The sequence below is a fragment of the Anolis sagrei genome, chromosome 3 (genome assembly GCF_037176765.1).
Source record: "Anolis sagrei isolate rAnoSag1 chromosome 3, rAnoSag1.mat, whole genome shotgun sequence".
NCBI classification, from domain to species: domain Eukaryota; kingdom Metazoa; phylum Chordata; class Lepidosauria; order Squamata; family Dactyloidae; genus Anolis; species Anolis sagrei.
Window position 1 is genome coordinate 66,625,618 of NC_090023.1, and position 18,463 is coordinate 66,644,080.

The window sequence follows — 18,463 nt, forward strand, 5'->3', positions numbered from 1 at the left end:
TCATTTTGATTATCTGAGTCTCAACTACAAAGAAGGATCTAGGAGATGCAGACACATCCCAGTTTGAAGCACCTTAGGCTCCAAGATCATGCAGGAAGAGAGGACATAAGGTAGATGATAGGAATACTGAGCTGAAAAGTAAATCAAGAACCTGATAGGGAACTGTTATTGTTAACCTTCAAGTGTTTTCCAACCTATGGTGAATCTATCATGGGATTCTTGTCAACAATTGTTTAGAGGCCAAGAGAGTATGACCTGCCCAAAGTCACCAAATAGGTTTCAGTGGCTGAGTAGGGATTTATACCCTGGTCTCCAGAGCTGTCCAATGCTCAAACCACCATATCACACTGAAATACTGTTATAGGCTTTGATGAGAGAGGTGGGATCTTAAAGAAGCCTAGTCAAGTGGGTTAGAGAAGGAGTCTTAATGCTGGTCAACTGGTCCACTTTTTGCCAAAATGCAATATGTTTGTGGAAGAGAGATTCAGGGAGCATTAACTTTACTTTAACCCCCAAATCATGATTAATGCAAGGAGTCACCCCACTTTTAAAAGATGTTGCATGACTGCTATGGAAGATATTAAACTGCATAGGATATTCTGGTATGATCCATGGTCATCTTTGAATGGACTGCCTTTCCTGGACAGAGATAATGTGGCCACAGTAGTTCATGCACTGGTTCCTCCCCGATCAGACTACTACAATGTACTTTACATCAGGCCGCCCTTCAAGACAGCTAGTGAAAGTCAAAATTTATAAAAACTATAGGATTTGGATTTTTTTTCTGAACTACTAATCAGGAAGTAACCAATGCATGAAGTACTGTGACTAGATAATCTCTGCCCAGGAAAGACCATGACTTGCAGTCCATTCAAAGATGACCATGGATCATACCAGAATATATTATTAATGTTTAAGTGGGAGTACTAATGTTTAAGTTGGAGCCTCCGGTGATGTAATGGGTTAAACCCTTGCAACGGCAGGACTAAAGACCGACAGGTCGCAGGTTTGAATCTGGGAAGAGCGCAGATGAGCTCCCTCTATCAGCTCCAGCTCCCCATGCAGAGACATGAGAGAAGCCTCCCACAAGGATGATAAAACATCTGGACATCCCCGAGGCAATGTCCTTGCAGATGGCCAATTCTCTCAAACCAGAAGCAACTTGCAGTTTCTCAAGTCACTCCTGACACGAAAAAAAAAATGTTTAAGTCTTATCAAAACTATTTTATTATGCTTGACTCTGAATTCTCCATCCCTCCCAGTCCCCCATCCTCTTCATCCTACTTTTGGGTATATTATGTTGTCTAGTAAATGGACTATAATATACTTTTAATGCTTTAACTTTTTGTTGTACTAGTTGTATAAACACCTTGTCTTTCTAATAAATATGTTAAGGGTGGTGAAAAACAATTAAATCAACAATACAAAATAACTAGTTTCTCCCAGGACAATCCACACAGGAAATGTATTTATTTGTTAAATGTGTATTCTAATTTTATTGAACAACATGAAGCTTCAAAATGCTCCTAACAATAAAATCCAATTAAAAATTAAAAGATTAAGATGTATTTAAATGACAGGAAACTGCACCGGGCGCCGGGGGGGGGGGGGGGTACACAGCATAGTAGAGATTACTGCTATTCGAAGTGAAGATTCCTGGACTGCCACCAATCCATGAGCCATTGGTCGTTGGTCCCTGGACAGGAAAAAAAACACCCAACAATAATTATGTGAAATGGGCACAGATATGGTGCCAATCCATGGGACAATGGAAGAAAAACAATTGCTGGTTCCACACATGAGATGGCTTGAGAAGCACTGGTATAGAGGACTCAAATAAACAAAAGGAAAAAAAACCCCATGAACCTCAATGTAACAATAGGTGATACAAAATATGTGAGGCAAGTAAATCACAAATAACAAATCATTCCACAAAAACAAACAATTTAATAGAAGTTTACTTTATCAGAGATTGAAACAAAGTCACTCTAGAAACAAAGTTAATGTTGTAAAAATAAGCTCTGCAAATGATACATGCACACAAATATCTGAACAGGGGGCGGGTCGGAGATGACACTGCCTTGGTCTGCTACTTCCAGGCAAATGTCAAGTGGTGCAACAGTATACTTTCTCCAGTGATCTGAAGCGTAGACGTCCTGAGAAAATGCATCATGTCTCTTAAGAGCCACGTCCACTATTTTAATATGGTGAGATGTGTTCAACACTGGGCATGTGTATTCAGCAACAGAGTAGCAAAGTGCAAAGGCAGATGTCTTCACTGTGTCTGGTTGTGATGCCCAGGTTATGCCAGTCAGCTTTCATATGATATCATTTCTAGTGCCCACTTTTGGCTTGATAGTCAAGCAGTACTTCTTGCAAGCCAGAGCATGGTCCACTGATGGGAATAATGTGCTGAAATACTGTAAGCTGATGCATACCTACTCAGAATTAAAACTATGTATTCTGGACTCACTGGAATTAACAGGCATAGGACTTCAATGCAGATTGTTACCCATATAATAATAATAATAATAATAATAATAATAATAATAATAATAGGATGTCATTCCAGTGCGAACACCCTTGAAAATTCATAAATAATGTAGTTTGTTTTTTTAGATGAGCTGAGGTGATTTGTACATTATTACAAACATTCATTTAACTCTGCACTTTCCATACAAAGAAAACATTGAGGTGAGAACTTAAGCCCCTTCCACACAGCTGAATAAAGTCCCACATTTTCTGCTTTGAACTGGAATATATGGCAGGTGTGTGTGTGTTAGGAGTGACTTGAGAAACTGCAAGTCACATCTGATGTGAGAGAATTAACCATCTGCAAGGACGCTGCTCAGGGGACACCCGGATGTTTGATGTTTTACCATCCTGTGGGAGGCTTCCCTTATGTTCCTGCATGGGAAGCTATAGCTGAGACAGGAGCTCAACCTGCTCCCTGGATCTGAACCTCCAACCTGTTGGTCAGCAGTCCTGCTGGCACAAGGATTTAATCCATTGCACCATCTTTATATGGGAGTATATATGGAGATTTTGCATAAAAGCAATTTAGGGGAAGGGAATTAGTTTTTTAAAGGATGTACTTGTACCTCTGGGAAAAATTAGAGAAAATGACATTCAAAACAGAAATGGCCGTAGTTTAGAGACTTTTAATGCATCAAAACTAGGATGTGCTGTTGAAGAGACGTGTCCCACTCTGGTGCATATGTTATTTGCTTCCTCTCTCTTTCTCATGGATTTGTGGAGACTTCCTATGAAGACAACATATGCCATAGAAGCATCTTTTGGGAAGAAGTCTCCAAAATTTCAGAAAGATAGATGCTTCAAGTACCAGTTTATGAGAGGTGAAAAACAGTTGGAGCACTCATTGGTTTCTGCACAGCTGGCACCAATGTCACAGAAATGCAATAGAACAGATGATGAAACAGACAGCAACAGCAGGACCTGGGCATCCAGCATTTTTTCATGCAAGTACCCAAGTTTTTAACCTCCCAGATCCCACAGGCTTCAAGAAAACAGCTTTCATATTTCTACTCTTGGAAGAGACAAATAGTGAAAACCACCTATAACTGGATCCAGTCCTGTAACATAAAAGCCAAAATCCAAACCCAGAGTACTGTGACTGAAGAAACTTTTGCAAAACTATTCACTGTGATTAGTTGCTAGAGCTGCCTGTTTAAAACAGAGGACCCCTCCAGACTGCCATATAATCCAGAATATCAAAGCAGAAAATCCCACAATATTTGCTTAGAACTGGGTTATCTGAGTCCAGTAAAAAGCGGAAAATGTGCGATTTTATTCAGCTGTGTGGAATGATCCCGAGTTCCCTAGTGGGGTATAAACTAAATCTTGTAGCAGGTGCATCCTCCCGCTGTTTATTTAAGCATTCTCCCCCCCCCCAAAAAAAAGGGGGGTCAGGGTCAATAATAATAATAATAATAATCATCATCATCATCATCATCTTTATTTAATACCCTGTCACCATCTCCCCAATGGGGACTTGGGGCGGTTTACATATCAAACCCAACAGCATATTACAATAAAGTAAAACCAAAAAACAATAACAACACAGTAAAATACATACAACATATGGGTACAAAGACGATAAAGCAAAACCATACACAGTAAAATAAAATAACATAACAATGAGTGGGCCGCATGTGCAAGATAAAAACTAAGATACTAAAAATACTAAAATCAGGATGAGATAGGGATGGAGCAGATTGTTTATGGGGGAGAACAGGTTGTTAGTGATTTGAACATTGCACAGTGCTTCTGGAGATTATGGTTCACATCCTCACTTGGTTATGAAACCCTTTGGGTGAGATTGGGCAAGTCATGCTCTCTTGGTATCTGAGAAAAATCATGGCAGGCTCTGAAGAAATCTTGCCAGTCTTCTCAGGGCTGCCATAGGTCAGAAACAGTTTGAAGGCATGCAGCAAAGCAAACAAAGTATACAGTGGGAACACAACAACTTATGTTACTAAGGGAATGCAAACAGCAATACTGTGGATGTTTTCTATCTCTTCATATTTGCAATCCCACAAATAAAAGCCCTTCCACACAGCCCTATATCAATACAGAAAATCCCACATTATTTGAGTGTTGACACAGATAACCCAGTTCAAAGCAGATATTGTGGGATTTTCTGCCTTGATATTCTGGGATACAGATATTCTGCCTTGATATTCTGGGATATTCTGGAAGGGCCCTAAGTTTCATGGCAGGGAGAATCATTATTTTGGAGGGGCAATCCTGTCCTCTCTGCAGCCACATCCCCAAGACCCAGTGTTTTAGGCCCCTTCCACACAGGTGAATAAAACCCCGCACTATCTGCTTTGAACTGGGATATATGGCAGTGTGGACTCAGATATTCCATTTCAAAGCAGATATTGTGGGTTATTCTGCCTTGATATTCTAGGTTATAGGGCTGTGTGAAAAGACCCTCAGTGGTCCGGTGAGTCCACATTTGTCAGTCCCATTGATCCATTTGGCTGTAATGGCTCAAGTGCCAGACTAGGGGCTCTTCCACACAGCCCTATATAGCAGAATATCAAGGCAGAAAATCCCACAGTATCTGCTTTGAACCAGGTTATCTGAATCCACATTAAGATAATGTGGGATTTTCTGCCTTGATATTCTGCGAGATCGGGCTGTGTGGAAGGGCCCTGGGTTATCTGAATCCACAGTACCATATGTTCCCATTCAAAGCAGATAATGTGGGTTTTATTCAGCTATGTAGACACCAAACCTTGGACTTCTGGTGTTCAAGGTTTGGTGTCTATATAGCTGAATAAAAGCCAGGGTTCAAATTTCCACTCAGCTATGGAAACCCACTGGGTGGCCTTGGGCATGTTACACCCTCTCAGCCTCAGAGGAAAACAAGGGCAGAAACCTTTCTGAACACATTCTGCTGAGAAACCTCCACTGGTAGTTGTCTTCAGGGCAGTGATTCTTAACTTGTGGACCATGGACCACCTATGGGTCAGGAGGACAAAAATCTGTGAACCTCCTTCCTTATAATTTATTTATTTAATTTTATTTCTACTCCTTTCGCACCACCTGCTCCTCCTTCCCTGTGGCTTATTTATATTTATTTATTGTGTCATCCGCAACCAGAACATTGTATTACATTTCTAACAGAACAAAACAAACAAGCAGATTAAAAAAACACAGATTTTGCAAATTTGGTAGCTAATTAAATGTCCTTTGACCAGTATTTGGCCACTTGGGAGTGCCTCTGGTGTTGCTGCAAGAAGATCCTCCATCGTGCATGTGGCAGGGCTCAGGGTGCATTGCAGCAGGTGGTCAGTGGTTTGCTCTTCTCCGAACTCGCATGCCGTGGATTCCACCCTGTAGCCCCATTTCTTAAGATTGGCTCTGCATCTCGTGGTGCCAGAGCGCAGTCTGTTCAGCGCCTTCCAAGTCGCCCAGTCTTCTGTGTGCCCAGGGGGGAGTCTCTCATCTGGTATCACCCACGGATTGAGGTGCTGGGTTTGAGCCTGCCACTTTTGAACTCTCGCTTGCTGAGGTGTTCCAGCGAGTGTCTCTGTAGATCTAAGAAAATTATGTCTTGATTTAAGTCGTTGATGTGCTGGCTGATACCCAAACAGGTGATGAGCTGGAGATGTCTCTGCCTTGGTCCTTTCACTATTGGCTGCCACTGCCCGGCGGATGTCAGGTGGTGCAATACTGGCTAAGCAGTGTAATTTCTCCAGTGGTGTAGGGCGCAGACACCCTGTGATAATGCGGCATGTCTCATTAAGAGCCACACCCACTGTTTTAGTGTGGTGAGATGTGTTCCACACTGGGCATGCGTGCTCAGCAGCAGAGTAGGATAGCGCAAGGGCAGATGTCTTCACTGTATCTGGTTGTGATCCCCAGGTTGTGCCAGTCAGCTTTTGTATGATATTGTTTCTAGCACCCACTTTTTGTTTGATGTTCAGGCAGTGCTTCTTGTAGGTCAGAGAACGGTCCAGAGTGACTCCCAGGTATTTGGGTGCGCTGCAATGCTCCAGTGGGATTCCTTCCCAGGTAATCCTCAGAGCTCGGGACGCTTGTCTGTTCTTAAGGTGAAAGGCGCATGTCTGTGTTTTAGATGGATTAGGGATCAGTTGGTTTTCCCTGTAATAGGCAGTGAGAGCACCTAGAGCTTCGGAGAGCTTCTGTTCAACCATCTCAAAGCTCCCTGCTTGAGCGGTAATGGCACGATCATCAGCATAGATAAAACTCTCTGTCCCTTCTGGCAGTGGCTGGTCATTTGTGTAGATGTTGAACATGGATGGAGCGAGCACGCTCCCCTGAGGCAGGCCGTTCTTCTGTTTCCGCCATCTGCTTCTCTGGCCCTGGTACTCAACAAAAAAAGCTCCTGTTTTGTAGCAGGTTTCTTATGAGATGGGTGAGATGGTAGTCCTTTGTGGTATTATACATTTTTCTCAGGAGGAGGCGGTGGTTCACAGTATCATAAGCCGCTGACAGGTCTATGAAGACAGCTCCTGTGATCTGCTGCTTTTCAAAGCCATCTTCTATGTGCTGAGTCAGGTTCAGCACTTGCGATGTGCAGCTTTTGCCTTTCCTGAAGCCAGCTTGCTGTGGAATCAGACATGGGTCTATTTTTTCCATAATTCTATGCAGAATAAGTCTCTCCAGAACTTTGTGGAGGTGGCACAGCAGGGTCCCTGTGGCTGACCAGCCCTGATCCTTTGGATAGACCATATCAGCTCTAGATGATTAAGTGTGTTTTCCTGTGGGCGAGCAGATGGCAACTACTGGGTGGCATATGTTCCGTATCATAAACTAGAGCTGATGTGGTCTATCCAATGCAATTTCCTGAATCAGCACCCCGAATAACCAAACCAAATCTAAAGTTGACCCAAAAACAGGTTTATAGCCTTTTTGGTACTAATGTTGGAGTGTGGTCCCTGGTCAAAAAAAGGTTGGGCACCCCTGCTTTCGGCTCACCCGAAGCCAGCGATGCCTTGAAGGCGCACCCGAACATCAGCAACAAGGAGAGCGAGGCCTCATTCCCATCCCGGCCACGAGCGAGCGTGGAAGCTGGCTGGCTGGCCAAAGAGGTGAAGCGGCTCCTTTCCAAGTTTGGAGGGAAAGCCGCCCGCTTTGTTCTCCCGCCTCTCCTGCGAGGAAACGGGCTCAAGGGAAGCCTCCTCCCAGCACAAAGGGGGCGAGCCTGGGATCCCTCCAGCACGTTCCCCTCTTGAATTGCCCCCAAGTCTCCTCCTTTTCCCTTTGTTGCGCATTGGCTTCGCTTGCTGACGAAGACCTAACGGAAAATACTACAGCCCCCCCCCCCCCACCTCTCTCTCCCTTTTCAGTTTAACCCGGGCTCCGAGGAAGGAACTCCCCCGTCCTCTCCTCTCCTCTCCTCTCCTCTCCTCTCTTCTCCCGAAGCCAAGGGAAGGGAGGAGCCGCGGGGCGAGGGCTTTTGGGTTTCCCCTCTGCCCTTCCAGCTGCGGCCTCTCTCTCTCTCTCCTCTCTCTCTCTCTCTCTCTCTCTCCCTCTTTCGCGTCACAATTGGAGTGGCAATCGCGCCGCCGACGCCGCCGGCGAGGCTCCCGTCTGGCTTGGCCGCGGGAGGGGCCCCACAAACAGCTGTTGCTGCTCCTGCTGCTGAGAAGATGGCGAGGCGCGGAGGCGTCCTCTTCCTCCTCCCCGCCTTGCTCCTCGGGCTGCTCGGCTGTCACTTGGGCTGTAAGTCGGCGCGCCCCTCCCTCTCTCCCTCCCTCCCTCCCTCCCTCCCTCCCTCTTTGCCTGCCCTCGGGGTGGATGGATAGATGGCCTCGCGGAGCCCTTCCTGAGACGAGGAGGCCAGGGGACGCGGAACCCCACGAAGCCCCTCTCCTCCCCTTCTTTTGCTTCTCCTTATCGTCCTTCTTCTCTCCTTCTACTTCTCCTTCTCCTTCACCGCTTACTCTTTACATCTCTTTCTTCTTCTCTTTCTCCTGGTTTTGCTCCTCCTCCCCTTTTTCGCCTTTCCATCCCTTTCTATCTTCTCCTTGCTCCTCTTTTCTTCTCCTTCTCCCCCCTTTTATTCCCCCTCTCCTCTTCTTTTTTTGCTTCTCCTTAGCGTCCTCCTCCTCCTCCTCTCCTTCACGTACTCTTTTCTTCTCTTAATACCCTTCTCTTTCTCTTGCTTCTTCGCCTCCTCTCATTCTCCTACGTTTGCTCCTCCTCTCCTTCTTCTCCTTTTCGTCCTCTTCTATCTTCTCCTTGCTTCTCTTTTCTTCTCCTCCCCCTTTTCTTCCCTTTCTCCTCCTTCTCTTCTTTTGCTTCTCCTTAGCGTCCTTCTTCTCTCCTCTTTCACGTACTGTATTCTTCTCTTGATACCCTTCTCTTTCTCCTGCTTCGCCTCCTCTCTTTCTCCTGCTGTTGCTCCTCCTCCCCTTCTCATTTTCCTCCTCTTCTGTCTTTTCCTTGCTCCTCTTTTCTTTTCTTTCTCCTTCTTTTTTCCCCCTCCTTCAACTACTCCTTTCTCCTCCTCCTCGTTTTCCCCTGCTTCTCCTCATCTTTTGCTTCTCCCCCTTCGCCCACTCTTTCCTTCTCTTTCTTCTCTTGATACCCTTCTCTTTCTCCTGCTTCTTCGCCTCCTCTCTTGCTCCTGCTTTTGCTTCTCCTCCGGTTCTTCTCCTTTTCCTCCTCTTCTATCTTGTCCTTACGCCTCTTCTCTTCTTCATTTTTGTCCCTTTTCCTCCTCCAACTACTACTCCTTTCTCCTCCTCCTTGTCTTCCTCTCCCTTCCTCGCTTCCTCGGCGCACCTCGGTTCTCCCTTCTGGTGGTCTCTCTCCTGACCTTTCTCCTTGTCTTCCCTCCTTCGCTCGTCTTTTCTGTTTTCCCCGCGGGTTTTCAACTTGGACATTCATCTCAGGGGTCGTTTGTTCTCTGGCCCGCATGGGCTTCCTTAAGGAGACAAACGGATCCCCTGGTGCCACTCCTGGCAAAGAGGAAAGACAGAGACCCAAGATGAGATACTCTTGTACTTGGTGGGGACCCACAAGGCAGGAAAGGAAGAGAAGCCTTAGGAAGGGCCCTCCTCTCCCACCCCCACCCCCCATTAGAGCTGGAGAAAGTTACAGTTTGGACCACAGTACCCCAAATCCCCTTGTGTTGTGGATGGCTTTCATGGCCAGAATCACTGGGTTGCTGTGAGTTTTCCAGGCTGTATGGCCATGTTCCAGAAGCATTCTCTCCTGATGTTTCACCCACATCTATGGCAGGCATCCTCAGCGGTTGTGAGGTCTGTTGGAAACGAGGCAAGTGAGGTTTGGAAGGTCCCGAGTAGGAGAACTGGACTGTGGTTGAGGCTCCTTCTTTGGATGCCTTGAATGCAATTTTCCTGCTTCTGGTGGGGGGATTGGATTGGGTAGCCCACAAAATCTCTTCCAACTCTATGATTCTATGAACTAACTCTTGTCTGTTGGAACTCTTGCCACCTTGATTAGCACTGAATGGCCTTGTAGCTTCAAATACTAACTAATTCCTTCCTGCTTTGTTGGGAGATGTTAGCTGGCCTTGATTGCTTCATGTTAGGAATTCCCCTGTTGTTTGAGTGTTTCTCTTTATTTATTGTCCTGATTTTAGTTTTTTTTAAAAATACTGGTAGCCAGATTTTGTTCATTTTAATGATTTCTCCTTTCTGTTGAAATTGTCCACATGATTGTGGATTTCAGTGACTTCTCTGTGTAGTCTGACATAGTGGTTGTTAGAGTGATCTGGCATTTCTGAACAAAATCTGGCTACCAGTATTTTAAAAAAACTCTAAAATCAGGACAGTAAATAAAGAACAACACTGTAAAACCAGGGGAATTTCACACATAAAACTATCAGGACCAGCTAGTCACCTCCCAACAAAGGGTTCCCCCAGGCAGGAATCAGCCAGACCTTGAAGATGCAAGAACAATAAATGCTAATCAAGATGATTAATTACAACATTCATACTTGCCTCCAACAGACAAGAGTTCTTTTTCCCACCCTGGACCTTCCACAGATATATATAAACCTCCCTTGCCTAGTTTCCAATATACCTCACAACCTCTAAGGATGCCTGCCAAAGATGTGGGCGAAATGTCAGGCGAGAATGCTCCTGGAACATGGCCATACAGCCCGGAAAACTCACAGCAATCCAGTGATTCTGGCCATGAAAGCCTTCGATAACACATCCCGGTTTTTGTTTGGGACACAGTGCCCAGGTTAATTTGTAGTATTCACAATTTTATTCCTGCCCCCCCCCCCCTCCAATAAGGTTCTCAATATTGGTGAAGTTGGGTCCCTGTTGTTGTCATTGCAAGTGCCAGTCTTCTTATTCCTCCTGTCTAGATGCCTTGAAAACAAAGGGGCACTAAGAACATGCCCGAGAAGACATAAAGAAGTCTAATAGGACCTTTGGGATTAGCTGGAACAAAGAGATTTGTGACATAAGGTTTTATGGAGTACAGAGGACGGGGACCATGTCCATGAAAGCTTATGCAAGAACCGTCTTCTTCCCAGGCAGTCAGAGCCTCAAAAGACATAAAGGAGTCCAGTCACATTTTTGAGACTGACACAGCTATTTCTTTGACTGCTGCTGACATGAATAAGAATGGAGGGTATAGGTTAGATTTCTGTGTGCATTTGCTGTGAGATGAGAGCCCTGGGATTCAGGGTAATGCTGTGGATTCGAGAAGAGTGTTTGTGGCACAGGGAGGCACCACATCCCTTGCTGCACTGTGGAGGTGGAAAGTCTGCCTGCAGTCCCAAGTGGGATTTCTGAATGCAAGGCATGTGCAGCCTCTTCTGCAACCTTTCCCAAGAATCAGAATCAAAATTGCTTCTGAGGAATCTGCTTGGGATCAGTCTTAAGTCGTATAAGATTTGCATTTTTTATTCTCTGTTGTGTTTTTATTCTGCTTGTTTAGGAGCAGATGATTAAACACATTTTGGTCTTAGGGATGGCTCTTAAGGAAATAGGATGATCTGTTAAAGTGCAGCTACCCAAAATATTCACAAATCTCCCTAGAGTTGAAAAGCACACCAAAGGTCATCTAGTCCAAGCTCATGCTGAAGTAGGAATCCACAGCTGAAGCATCCTCGAGCCATCTGGCATTCAAGGCACCTGACATCACAAATCCTTCCCTTGTACATTTTGTTTTCATCCTTATGTTTCAAGCAGGTAGCAAAGCCCATGATACCTTTTTGGACAGTGGGAGATTCTGAAGTTTCTTACATTCTTCTCAAGTAAAATAAGCCCCCTCCCATGTCCTTTGTGCTGCTTCCCACAGACTGGTAGCTCCAGATGTGTCTTGACCACAATTTCAGTCATTCCCAGATATGGGAAAAGAGACTGGTGCTGACCACAGAGAAGTGAAGCACAGTGCCCTTGAATTCTTTTAATGTGCAACTACTGCTTCGGCTCTTGAGGGAACTCAAGCATCAACTTCAACTTGGGCTTAGCACTCTCCATTGTCTGCTTTATACTTCTTGTCACTAACTTGCTAGTTCTTGTTTCAATAGATAATTAGAGCAGGAAAGGGTTGATTCCTGGATGTGAAATTTGGGAATCTTTTATTTCTGTGCCTTTGATTTCATGAAAAACAGAAATGGTTAACAAGGAATTACTTTCTCAACAAACAAGAAATACTCAGAAGCATCCTCTGACTCCCCATGTAAGGCCAGTAGATAAAATTGGCATATGATGTTCAGTACTGAGAAAACATTCTGCACAAATAATAATAATAATTTATTGTAAAGACTCTGGCACAAACCAGTCAAGGTGGTCCCAATGGTGATCGGCACACTGAGTGCAGTGCCTAAAGACCTTGACCTGCACTTAAACACAATCAGCGCTGACAAAATTACCATCTGCCAGCTGCATAAGGCCACCTTACTGGGATCTGCACGCATTATTCGCCGTTACATCACACAGTCCTACACACTTGAGAAGTGTCAAATGTGTGGTTCAATACAACAGCCAGCAGAGTGATCTTGTCTGCTGTGGACTCATCTTGTTGTGTTTCAAATAATAATAGTAATAATAATAATAATAATAATAATAATAATGGATCATTGATGTTGCAATCCCAGGCGACAGCAGGATTGAAGAGCAACAACTGGAAAAGCTGACACGATATGAGAATTTAAATATTGAACTGCAAAGACTCTGACACAAGTCAGTAAAGGTGGTCCCAGTGGTGGTTGGCACACTGGGTGCAGTGCCTAAAGACCTTGGCCTACACGTAAACACAATTGGTGCTGGCAAAATTACCATCAGTCAGCTGCAAAAGGCCACCCTACTTGGATCTGCACACATTATTCACCAATACATCAAACAGTCCTAGATACTTGGGAAGTGTCCAACGTTTGATCCAGTACAACGGCCAGCATAGTGATCTTTTTATAGGTGATAACTAGCACTTTGAATTGGGACTACAAACTTATCAGCAGCCAATGGAGCTTCTTTTGTACGGGCATTGTGTGCCCCTACATCAGAGGTACCTTTCTGATAAGTCCCATTTGAGACTTTACTCTCCAATTGGTAATGGCAATAATGATAATTGGATGCCTGCCCTCGTTCTCTACACATTACATGTATTAATGGAAACTGTGCAGTCTAGGTGGATATTGTTGAACTGTTACTTCTGGCATTTCTCACTATTTCTCACTAGCTGGTCAGGGCTACTGAGAAAGGGAGGTTAACAACATCCGGAGAGATGTAGAGTCTTAAAAATAGCTGCTTTGGGTCCTATTCACAAGAAAAGTGGGCTAGTTAATAAACACAGTCATAGAGTACCATTGCAGGTAGACTCCATTTGCTATGCAAAACTTAGATCATACATCATGGAAGTGGGGGGAGGACTTTTGTGGAAAGAGCAAGACCATTTCTTCAGATGAGCACCACAATCCATAGAAGGGCCAGCAGTGATGCACAGCAGAGGTACAGCCCTACACTTTCCCATAGTATTATGGCTAAGTATATGACAGGGAATGTACAAAGTTGGCTATAGATGAGGTCATTTACTGCCCTAGACAACCTTTAATTGATTGCGGTTAGCAACATTTCTTTAAATACCAATTCCTGGAGAGCATAAGAAGGTTTTTTGCCCTCAGGCACTGAATCTGGCTGGCTACTTCTGGAAACAACAAAGTAGTCTAGATCACGGTTGAAGAACATGGGAACCTACAGATGTTTTTGTACCTACCATTGGCTATGCTGGCTGGAGTCTTAGTTGCAGTCTTTGTTCTATGGCAGTAGTGAAAATGCTGGGAATTTCCAAATGTTGTTAGACTGCAACATGGAGAACTTTTGTCCCCCAGATGTGTTAGACTACAACTTTCATAGTCCCTTGCTATTGGCCAGGCCACCGGAGGTTTCTGGAGTTCTAGGACAAGGCACATGACAGGGCAGTGTTTTTATGTCTTTGGTTTAGATTGGTTTCCAGTCTTATGGTGCAGGGCTCTTCTTATGATCCTTCTCACATCAAAGGAACCTCACTTCGAAAACATAGCACCTCCTTTTCCCCTTACTAAAATAAACATGGATATCCAATCCAGATTAAGATTGTAGCACTGAGGTATCCACTGTGATCTCAGTTAGGATGGGCTGACATACTTTCAAAGTACTTTTGACAGTGTGCCAAAATACTTTTGTTTTTATTTAAAAGACCGGAATTGAAAATAAATTATAATTACAGAGTTCAGATGTTCATATTAATCTCTGAGAGTGAGAGGTCTGCTAGTTCTTGATTAAGGGAAAAGTTTTCTCCTGCCCCATTTCAGATCACATGATTGACTTGACCTCCAAGTATTCTATATCCTTCTGTCTACACGTTTGTGCCTCTCTTGTAGTAATGAGGTGATGTAAGAATGCCAGTCCACATCTTCCAGCTTCCCTGCTACTTTGTTTTAGAATACAAAGTAAACAGTATTTATTCAGTCCTAGGAAATATCTCTATTGTTGCCTGTGTTAAAGTTCATTATATCATATATGATTTGAATTAAACAAAAACTTTGGTGCTTACATCTGCAGTACTTATAAGTTGTTTCAAGTTGCATGCAGAGTAGACCCAAACCAAACAAAGCTGGAGTTTGCTAATTGGTCTCAAATTTACATTTATTCGAAGTTGATCGTGCATTGTAAAGTTAGTGATACCATTTAGTTAATAAATGATCTGTCCACCAATGAGCCAATTTACTAGACTGCACCGAAGAATGGTATGAAATTTTATTTTGATGATAAACACTACTAGAAAACTAGGCTGGACTTCTGCTCCCTTTCATTTCTATGACTTATTGGAACGGGAATCACCAAAATTGGCTATTGGGGTATTTTACAATGCACAGTTAGAGCACTATGATACCACTATACCTGCCATAGTTCCCTTCTCTGGATTCCTGGGATTTGCAGTTTGGGAAGGTGCTTTATAATTGTACAGCTTCCTTACCAGACTTCAGATTCCAAGATTCCTTAAGTGTGATGTTATTGGACCTCTAGGCATAACACATTACTTGCTATGTTGGTAGGGCATATAGGAGCTACATGACTGCAATTTCCAGCATTGCTCAGTATTGGCTAGGGCTGCTGAGAGTTGCAGTTCAACAACATTATGGAACTCCAAATGGTGGTATAATTTATACATTAGAATAATGGAATCATAGAACTGGAAGTTGTCTCAAAGTGCCAGCCACATAAGGATGCCAGAAATCCACTGCTGAAAGTTGAGCAACCTGGATTGCTTATTCTTCAGCCTCTATTTGCTGTTCGCCCTTAAAAGAAGCAGAAATACTAGTATCTAGTTTACACTAACTTCTTCAAATATCCACATCATACTTGCTAAAAGAAACTCCATGTCATGTGAAAAAATATTCAGGGTTTTTCTATTACAAAAACAGTGCATATTGGCTGCTTACTCTTTTGGCTCAGATCTAGTGTAGCATCTGTATGTTGGCCAGAACTAGTAAACGCTAAGGCAACATATAACCCCACAGTAAAGAACTTGATAAAAACAAAAGTGTAATAGCTCTGTTTTCTCTTAGACAAATACAATTTCAGCAAAGATAAGGTGTACAGAAAATAAAAATTCATGGAAGAAAAACACCACACCCAAGCAGTGTAGAGAACAAAACTGTGTGGACCTCAAACACACAGCTGTGAAAACAATGTGTGGCAAAATATGTTGGAAATCTGATAAGAATGCACACTAAACACTTAACTCGTGGCAGACATGTTTTTTTTCATTATTCTCCTTTGTGATTTTGAATTGACTTCATCGCTGAATAGATTTGACATGTTACTTTTTTTAACAAACAGTTTAACGTCAGCTTTGAATAATTAAAACAATGCCATCACTGTATTTCTCCCTTTATGTGTAACTGTCATACATCTGTCATGTTATAAGATTTAAGTGCCAACTTCCCTCTATAGAGTTTGTGGCTACATACACAGTTCGTCTGCCTATTTTTATTCTCACAGTCATCCTGTGAGGTAACTGAGTGTGACTCTGGGACTCAAGGTAGTCCACAACATAGTAACTCGCTTCTGTATTATACATATCATATCAGAACATGTGATGTCATACCCATCAACTGTCCCAATTTGGCTGGGATAGTCCTGGCTAGTTTTCTGCTGTCCCACATTCTCAACTGTTTTTAATATGTCCCAGTTTCTTTCTCCTCCTTCCACCTTCTCTCATCATCATTGGCTTACTTCAAATACTTCAAAATATGTGAAAAATGCAGAGGTAGTTAGCAGTTAACTCAGAAAGGCAGAATGAAGAGAAGTGGAATAAATCTTACCCATTTAAAATTCAGAATATATTAGGTCTGTGCAATCAATGAAAAAAGTGTCAGTACTCATTAGTAAATGGGGGGGGGGTCATTTCTAAAGGGTTTCTAAAATTTCTTAAATGGACTGTATCATAACTATAATGATTAAACAATATTTTGTTACTTTTTCATTGTGTAATTGCACAATAGCCCCTCTCTTATCTTTTGGGTTTTCATCATGTTCCAGAGGAGCATCTTCCTTGCCCGGCCATCCAGCCAGGCATCTCTCCCTCCCTCCTCGCATCTTTTGGGGAAAGAGCAGGGCTTCTCCCTCCATTCTAGCCTCATTATCCTCTTTAGGGCTCTTTGGGGGAACCCAACCCAGCCCTTTTGGGGGAGAAGTAGTGCCCACGACAGTGATTGAAGACTTGCATAACTCTTTCAAAAAGTCATAGGTCAGTGTTTTGAATCTCAAGATTTGTGTATGGGCACCCCTCATATGTCTTAATATCGAGTCGTATGTACGAATCATACTAAATGGGTACAACAAATGAGGCAAAAACGAAATTTTGCACAGCCCTAGTGTTTACGTGTAGGCCAAGGTCTTTAGGCACTGCACCCAGTGTGCCAACCACCATTAGTAATGAGGAAATATATATTCTGAAATATATATACTATATATATTTCAGAATATATATTTCCTCATTACTAATGACCTTTTTGTTGTCTGGACACATTCTTTTGACCACACATGATGCAATTCACATATGACCTATTCTTTAATCTTTTGGAAGGTATGAGACTGGAAAAAAATACAATGTGGAATAGTGAAAATCATTTTGTAATACAGAGATCTTATTTTTGTGAGAGCCTTGTGTGAGACTTGAAATAAGCTTTCTACTTGAAAACAAAAAGATAGAGAACATTAAAGAGTTTGGGCCTCATGAACCCTAAGGCCTTTTATGATAATTCCTCAATGCTCCTCACTGTTTAAAAAATGTGCAAAGGCTGTTTTTTCCCCTAGTTTTGGATTCCTCAGAAGCAAATGTTTGCTCAGAAGTGGGGTACAGACCTTGTAGAAATAAACTCAAAAATAAAGTTTAAAAAAGGGATGCATGCTGTTAATGAGCAAAACAGGAGTAATGGGGTTTTTGAAAATCTTGCAATATATTGTACTGATTTAGTCACATAATGCAGCTATTTTCATGCCATTGTCACATGAGATTTGGACATCACTCACTTTTTCTGAAATCCTACCTCAACATCTTAAAAGGCTTCAAGATTATTATTATTTTTAAAAACTACACCCTTAACTGTCACCTTTGGATTGTGTCCAATATTTAAAGAAAGACCACATCAGGAGTTCTTGCATTGGTCCAATGGTCAGATTTGTTTTGGCATATTGCCCTGCTCTGAGCTGTTGGATCCCAGTTTTCAGTTTACAAAGGCCAGATTGGAAGACAGCATACACCGAAAAGGCTTCATGGAGAATGAGACAGTATTTTAATCCTTTTCTGAGTCTTAACATTATTTGCTTTACTGCAGTTCCTTTCTGCTTTGTTTGGAATCATAGGCCATCTTTGTAAGTGACTGACTAAAGCCAAAAGAAGAGTTCAGCTTTCCATATTGTTTCTTCTTTTTCTTCTTCTAATTTTTTGACTATACATGATGCAATTTTCTATGTTTTTCCTACATCTAGTGGTTGATTGAATGGTTATTTTTAAACATCCTATGTCAGTGTGTAAGATCCATGAATGGTTTTTCCACTTTGCTACCTTTGTAAAAGAGTTGGAGCAAACTTTTGCATGGCAATGAAGCCTTCCTTAGAGATTCACCTTTAGGCATGCCAGGCTCTTTCTTTTGTTTAAAGGAAGCAAAGTGTAAAATAGCCATTAATCCCACTTAAAAGCAGTACTGTTAATCAGTGAATCTGACACAAACCACAGCATTGTACTTTGTGCTTTCCTATTTTTCACACTATTCCCCTGTGTAATCTGCATCCGCCATGTGTTGATTTGCTTTCCATGTATGCCTAATTTGTTTGTTTTAAATGTACTTGAAAGGGCAATACATGTGCATCAAAGTCTGTAAGTTGGCTTGATACAAAGTCAGCCAGTTGGTTTTATCTTTGCAAACATATTTTGTCCCTAAGACAAACATCATTTTATGTAAAATGTCAGGCGTTTAATCCTGATGCCA

At 42.8% G+C, this 18,463-nt stretch overlaps 1 protein-coding gene across 2 annotated transcripts in view; it reads left to right on the forward strand.

Annotated features, from left to right (window-relative positions):
- Nucleotides 1-7,840: 7,840 nt before the first annotated feature.
- The window catches only part of JAM2 (junctional adhesion molecule 2), a 34,220-nt gene continuing 23,597 nt past the window's right edge, over nucleotides 7,841-18,463 (forward strand). Inside the window, exon 1 of one of the 2 annotated variants that reach the window (XM_067466695.1) lies at nucleotides 7,841-8,220. In XM_067466695.1, the coding sequence (XP_067322796.1) occupies nucleotides 8,148-8,220 (73 nt within the window). In that variant the 5' untranslated portion in view covers nucleotides 7,841-8,147. The remainder of the gene's footprint in view (nucleotides 8,221-18,463) is intronic. The other variant, XM_060770478.2, reaches the window with a different exon arrangement.